Source organism: Anarhichas minor, unplaced genomic scaffold (assembly GCF_050575085.1).
Source record: "Anarhichas minor isolate MPS153535 unplaced genomic scaffold, ASM5057508v1 ptg000046l, whole genome shotgun sequence".
In the NCBI taxonomy this organism is placed as follows: domain Eukaryota; kingdom Metazoa; phylum Chordata; class Actinopteri; order Perciformes; family Anarhichadidae; genus Anarhichas; species Anarhichas minor.
Window position 1 is genome coordinate 1,263,137 of NW_027466492.1, and position 7,278 is coordinate 1,270,414.

Here is a 7,278-nt window from a genome sequence, read left to right on the forward strand (position 1 = left end):
CAGTCATGTACAGTCTGTGTGTCTCTGGTATGAACATGTACACTGCCCTCTGCTGGCTACAATGTGTAACTACAGCGTTTAGAAGTTGGTATGGATGCTGAAGACAGAGTACGTCATGAAATCGAGAAATCATTTAAATTAAAGAATTATAATATAGTTAAAACGACTGAACACAGATGTATGCACGATGTTAAATATATTGTAGAAATGGTACGTTTACAACAAATATTGAGACTGTTCTTTAAGACCAATTTAAACTAGATCCTGCTCTACATACCCCGGTACGGTAGGTGGCGTTATGCACCTAGAAGTTGGTATTGCAGTCAGACAATAAAAAACAGACGTAACACGAACCACGTTTGTAAGTGGTGGTCACGTGGCTATTTTTTTTTTTTTTTTACGTTTTGCCTCGATACATCTTGCCGCGATATTTCAGCCGTGAAAGGTCGACTTCGCGAGCTTCAACAACAGTTTGCTAACGTGTTTATCTCGAGACCTTCTCACCGCTCGTGTCGGTTTACTGAACGGTTCCGACTGGTCCTGTTAATCCCCTGGAAGAAGCGCACAGCCCGGCTCTCAGTTTATCTTTCTTCAGCTGCGGAGCGTTAATTTACTGAAAAGGTTATCCCGGGTGAAATTAGCGAGCTTTTGTGGCACGAAATAGGTCACGCAGCGTCTTGTTGACAGCGGAGTCTGGTTTCTGTCCTCTCCCGCCGCCTCCTCCTGCGGGTCCGCAGACGTTGACGGTCGCACGGACGATGGTTTTACTGAGAAATCTCCGTCCGCCCACCGAGGGAGTGCGGCACGAGCAAGCCGAGACCACAGTGGTGATGGACGGCCATAAGCTGGGCTGCGGCACGCTGTACGTCGCCGAAGCGTAAGTGATGCACGTGGCGCTTGTTTGTGTCCTTAAACCACCGTGTTCAGTTTTAGAGTCGCGTTTAATCAGTGTTTAATACAGAAAACGCGTTTAACTTTACTAATATACAGGATAGAAAGTGTAATAATAACAGACAAAACACGGCCACTCCTCGAGCTAACTACTTCCGGAGTAGTCACTTTCAAAATAATTAGAAATTACTTTCTTTTAATTTACTTAAGTACAAGTAATTATACAAAACTGCAAAAATACTCTGTTACAAGTAAAATTCCTGCATTGAAAATGTTAAAATGTATATAAATATAATAACAATACATTTACTTTAAAAGTAGTTTTAGTCAATCGGCAGAAAATGAATGTTAAACTATTTTGATAGTCTGTTTTTCCCATGTTTCCTGCTACTGTCAAACGTCATTAAATGCACCTCACATTATGTGCTCGCACCCTTTATGAACCAACAACAGCTGTGCATTTATTTCCGTGCAGGCGTCTGTTGTGGTTCGACGGCTCTGGGATGGGTTTCTCTCTGGACTACCCCACCATCGGCCTGCACGCCGTCTCCAGGGACGTCAGCGCGTACCCAGAGGAGCACCTGTACGTCATGGTCAACGGAAAACTCACAGGTGAGTGACACAAAGTATAACATTTGATATACATGATAAGGGGCCAATTGATGAGTTTTTACGTGGCCTGTTTGAAATCTGCAACTTGCGGTTCCTTCATCTAAAACACATTTTTTTATTTTGTGTGGAGAACTGTTCTGTTATGTTTCTGAGGGAGTTTGTGGGAACTTAACCTAACACACGAAGAGACTAAATATTGACAAGCAACGTTTTTATGAGCAGGTCACCACTTTGTTTGTATGTTTACATGCAAACATACAAAGTGGTGACCTGCTCATAAAAACGTTGCTTGACAATATTTAGTCTGTTTGGTGGCTCATTCTCAAAACTGTGTAATATCATAGACTGTATATAAGAAGTGGACGTAGTCATCGTTACATCATCCTTTGGTTTGTGGACTGCCGTTATGAAGCCTCGAGTTCTGCGACTTCGGCGTCGCCATCTTGGATTACGGCCATCGCCATGTTTTTTTTTTGGCAACCAATGAACAGAAGTTACCATATTTGGAATGCGGAGAAGTGACATAGACACGCTGTGTACGTCTCTGGTAGCGACCTGTCAATCACAGTTAACCCGCCCTAAAGCATACTCTGCTTTATGGTCTATTTGACTCTAAATGGACCATAATCTACTAAATGAACATCATGCTGTATTGAAGAAGACTTGAAACTAGAGATTGAGACCATAAACTCATGTTTACAATGTTTACTGAGGTAATTAATCAAGAGAGAAGTAGAGTCATTTTCTCATAGACTTCTATACAATCAGAGGAGTCACCCCCTGCTGGTTAGGAGAGAGAATGCATGTTTTAAGACACTTCTGCCGTGGCTTCATACGGCAGAACCGGAGGTTGCCGCCTGGTAATGCACACAGGTTCATGTGACACCAGGAAGGGAAGCTTCTAACTGCTTTGTTTTGTCCCGCTGTCATCTCGCAGGTGAGAACGGGGCCGAAATGGCAGAGAGAGCAGCCGATGAGGAAAAAGACGACAGCAGTAACAGCGGCGATGATGATGACGACGACGACGACGATGAAGAAGGAGTCATCACAGAGATCCGGTTTGTGCCCAGTGACAAGGTGGCATGTGAGTGATCGGATGAGAGTCAGACCGATTCTGGTCCTTTTACTAAAATATGTAATTTTTAGTTTTTTACTGCCTGAGCCAGGATCGTATCTTCATACTGATCAGTTATTGATGATGTTTCATGACCGCGTCACAGCTCCATAAGTAAACCACGCGAGTGATCAGACAGAACGCACGTTAACCAGATCATCAGATCCTCGGGTAAAAACAAAGATAACGTTAAAGTTATTGTCCAAACAAGTTGTCTTAACAACAAGAAGAGGCTGAAGTTTCTTTTACAATTAACAGGAATTATTCTGCTATGAACACTTAGTTTCCTGTGATTAATGCATTATTTTAATGATATATTTTATCATCACTTTAGTAACGTTTTTATTCCGTGTATTTTTATCTTGTATATTGTTTGTTATCGTTGTTGTTCGCTGCTGCTGGCTGGCTGAGGGCTACCAAACGAAGTTTCGTTGTATCACTACAATGACAATAAAAACCTCTTTATCTTTATATGATATTCAACACCAGGACAAAATATCAGAGGAAAATAGCTGACTAGATATGCAGTAGGTTTGGTGTTATTTTTTTTTTTTTTTTCTTTTTTTTCAGCAGCAGCATTGTGGTAAAACATAAAATACAGTCGGGTTCAATATAACATTTGAGGACGTTGTTTAGAAGCAGATACATGTAACAGGAAACGGAGCATAGTGAGTGTTTACACTTTCAATTACAGATTCTTGAATTGACCACAGGGGGGGCAGCACTGCCTCTAATGTCATTGTGTGTGTGTGTGTGTGTGTGTGTGTGTGTGTGTGTGTGTGTGTGTTTGACATGCAGTGGAGTCCATGTTCTCAGCGATGTGCGAGTGCCAGGCGCTGCATCCCGACCCAGAGGACGACGACTCCGACAACGACTTTGAAGGAGAAGAGTACAACGTGGAGGAGGCGGGTGAGGAAACACACACACACACACACACACACATTCTCAGGTTATCAGTTTGTGAGCTACGGGTCAACAGTGTTATAAGACATTAGCCTTTTAAATTAATCTTAATTTCCAGATCTGTACAATGAACTCTCAGGAACAGGAGCAGCACCGATCCCAGCAGACATTGGGCGAAGGCAGGGCTCACACATAGTGAACAATTAACTCATACAGTAAAGAAATAAATAGATTTCTGTGTCAAAAAATGAGATGAAGTCTTGATTACAGTTTTTCAAAAGATAAACATAATTATCAAATTTTTTTTTGATAAGTGAATTGAAAAAGCTGTCTGACTATAGAAACTTGTAAAACATGAAAGTGAAGACAGCTGTATTGTGGGCAATCTGTAAGACTACCTGCTACTACTTCTATCAAATATACTCATACATATACTTCTGTATCTGCTGCTTGTTCTACTCGGGATGTAGTGAACATAGAGTACAAATAGTCTCGTCATCATCATCAACAGAAGTAAAGCAGCAAAGCGAGTTTAAGGCTGCAGTACCACAGATCTATTCTCTCTTGTAACACCACCCGCTGCACCACTATGCACATACATATCTAATCCCCATTGTATAGTTTTATCATCCATACTGTTAACCTGATTCTGTATAGTATATATATTGTATGTCTCTTGGATTTGTACCTTATTGTTTTTGTTTACTTTTATATTTGCACACCTCACTTTGTGTTGAACCTGCTGCACTCTCCTCTCCTCTTCTACATTTTGGAGAAGCAGAACACTATAACAGGCTGTGGACTGACTTCAATAATATGACGTGTTCTGCTTCTGTCTGTTTGTCTCCCTGGTCCTCTGGACTGTGTGGTTGCAGAAGCAGGTAAGCTGTCCAGCATTCATCACTGCACATGAACACGACTAAACGCCTCCTGTTGAACCTTTGCAGAACAAAACAGATGATCAAAAACACTCTGAACGTTGGCACTGAATGCTTTTCCAGATTTTTTTAGGACTTTAGTTTTTAGGTGGAGCCCCCTGCTGGTCAGTAGAGATAATGCAGTTTAGGGCTCTTCATCATTGGCTTCACTTTTCAGAACCAGATGTTTATCACACCATCTGGTGGGTCAGGTTACTTTAACCTGCCTATATTTATACGCCGTTTTTAAACATTAAAAATGCTTTAATTGTAAACGGAGATCAAGTAAAGTTTAGCTGTATTCTCTGCCAAGCACATGTCTGCTGTTTAAAGCCTGCCTCTCTCTCTCCTCCACCACAGAGCACGGCCACGCTGACGTCCCCACCTTCTACACCTACGACGAGGGTCTGTCGGCACTCACGCAGGAGGGCCAGGCCACGCTGGAGAGGCTGGAGGGGCTGTTGGCCCAGTCGGTCGCTCAGCAGTACCACATGGCCGGGGTCCGAACCGAAGAAGCCAACGGCGAATTCGAAGGTTTGAGTCCACACACACACACACACACACACACACACACACACACACACACGCACACACAGCAGCCTGGTGATTGTAGTGACTGGAGATGAATAAGAATGGATCATATTGATAATGAACTCCAATCTTAAGTTCAGAGCATTTATACTGCACCTGCAACGTGATGACACTGATGGAAAATATCTCTATCATTTACTGTTTGACTAATGAAGCTTGTGTATGACCTTAAATTGTATCATCTGATACTCGCTATTAGTTCTTCACTCCAACATCTCCTCAGATTAACAGCGGAATATTCAATATGTTCATTAAAAAGACAACTTGTACATTAAACGTGACTTTTTTAAAATTCAAAATTAGGAATATTGCTTCTTTTTGTGATTTAAATGTTTATTATTCAATGAGTGACGCCAGTTCTTTAAGGCAACATTCCAGACCTTGATCACACATCTTGTACATATTGGATTCAAAGCTCTCACATCTGGGTTTGCCAAGTGATGCATGCGCCCGGCTCCTGTCTGGAGCGACTGGGCCGGTGGGCTCTGCTCTCTAGCGGGAGCGGCCCCTGGTTTCTCTCACCTTAAACAGTTCACCCAAGTTTGTCATCAAAAGCAGTTGAGATTTCCTCCCGCACGATGTCATTTTCCCCGAGTGAATGCGAGGTCCACTGTTACGCTGCAGAGTCTACACGGCACAAGAGAGACCGGAGCTTGTTGTTTTTAGGGAGAAAAAAATAGTTTGAGGGGATTTGAAGTTTAATCTTTAAGCTTAATTGTTTGAAAAGCGCTGTGGTCAGCGTTCTTTGCTCTCACAGCTTGCCACCAGCTTGGGCTGCTATTTATTTATTTTTAATCTGGGTCGACAGTAATAAACAAATATTGCGGTATTTGATCAGTAGTCTGCAGTGTTTTAACTCCACCTTGTAGTGTCGGCTCCAGCTCACTTGGAAACTCGACCAAGGTGGTACAATAAATACGTACCAGATACTATCTGCAGGATTTGCTCATGGAAAACCAAAGAAGAGCGAGTGGAGTTAAGTAGAGCCGTGCTGTAGCGTGCATAAGTGTGGCATAAGGTTTTAATAGCAGCCCCATAACCATGTTTAAACAATGGAGGGTCCAACACACTTCTGCTTTTGTGTTTTTGCAAATCAACCTTTGATATTCAAAGTTGTTGTTCTAATATAAATGATACAATAGCAGGCTCATGGTTTACAATGTTTACTGAGGTAATAAATCAAGTGAGTAGTAGTCATTTTCTCATAGACTTCTATACATTCAGAGGAGTCGCCCCCTGCTGGCCAGTAGAGAGAATGTAAGTTTTAAGACACTTCCGCATTGGCTTCACTTTTCAGAGGTTGACGCCTGATTTACAGTTAAAAAATCGTAGAGAGAAGGAAACGTTTCCAGCGCTCAATAGTTTGTTTGAATTCTGTGATAAACTGAGAAATTTAGCTTGACCGAGATCTGAAGGAAACCCAAGACTATTGGAGGCTTTGTTGTGTTCTGTTACACATATCTGCAGTGAAAAAGAAAAACGCAACAGCTGATCTCACTGGATTTTGTTTATGGGATGCTGTTAAAATTGAGTGTGCTTGTTGTTGTTGTTTACAGACGGTATGGAGGTGGATGCAGCAGAGCTGGAGGCCGGTCAGTTTGAGGACGCAGACGTCGAGCACTGGTAACGACAACAGTGAGACTTTAACGTGTAATAAAATATAACACAAGCAGCAACAACAGAACCTTAAAATGATGATACAACCTCAAAACCATCTTTGTAAACACACGAGTGATGAGAATGTGAGCGGTCTGGTTCATTCACGCGTTATCTGACTCTTTCTGTAGATGGAAGGCGTCTCAGCAGCCAGTTGAAGCACTGATGCAGTGTTGCATCATGGGATTGGAGGAGGACAGCAGCACTTCTCTAAAGCTCTTACTCGTACTCTCTTCTCAAACAAACCTTTTCCACATGTACTCATCGTCATCTCTCTAGTCTTTTTTTGTTGCTTGCTACATTTCCTCTCGTTGTATCGGAGCTCACGTGTTGCATTTTGTTGTTTTTTCTGCTCATATTCATCTCTACTAATTTGTCCAAACCATATGAATAAAGTTTGCAGTAAACAGTCAGATCAGCTACTGTAGACTATTGAGATGCAGCCCTGAAAGGCCAGGTCCTGTTGTTAACTGTAAAAACAAAACTCTGAGTTTCTGTTTTCTACCTAACAACCAATTTAATATCAGATTTTCCTGCAGAGGAAAACGAATGTCTTTGTATTAAAATGTCAATAAATGCATAGTTTTTGTATCA

The 7,278-nt window shown here is 41.9% G+C and overlaps 1 protein-coding gene across 1 annotated transcript; it reads left to right on the plus strand.

Annotated features, from left to right (window-relative positions):
* Window positions 1-384: 384 nt before the first annotated feature.
* clns1a (chloride channel, nucleotide-sensitive, 1A) lies at window positions 385-7,278 on the plus strand. Its single transcript, XM_076112069.1, has 8 exons — window positions 385-877; window positions 1,367-1,503; window positions 2,441-2,587; window positions 3,416-3,526; window positions 4,396-4,401; window positions 4,798-4,971; window positions 6,585-6,663; window positions 6,816-7,278. Exons 1-7 carry the CDS (start codon window positions 759-761, stop codon window positions 6,653-6,655), a joined length of 765 nt encoding a protein of 254 aa, XP_075968184.1. The 5' UTR covers window positions 385-758; the 3' UTR covers window positions 6,656-6,663; window positions 6,816-7,278.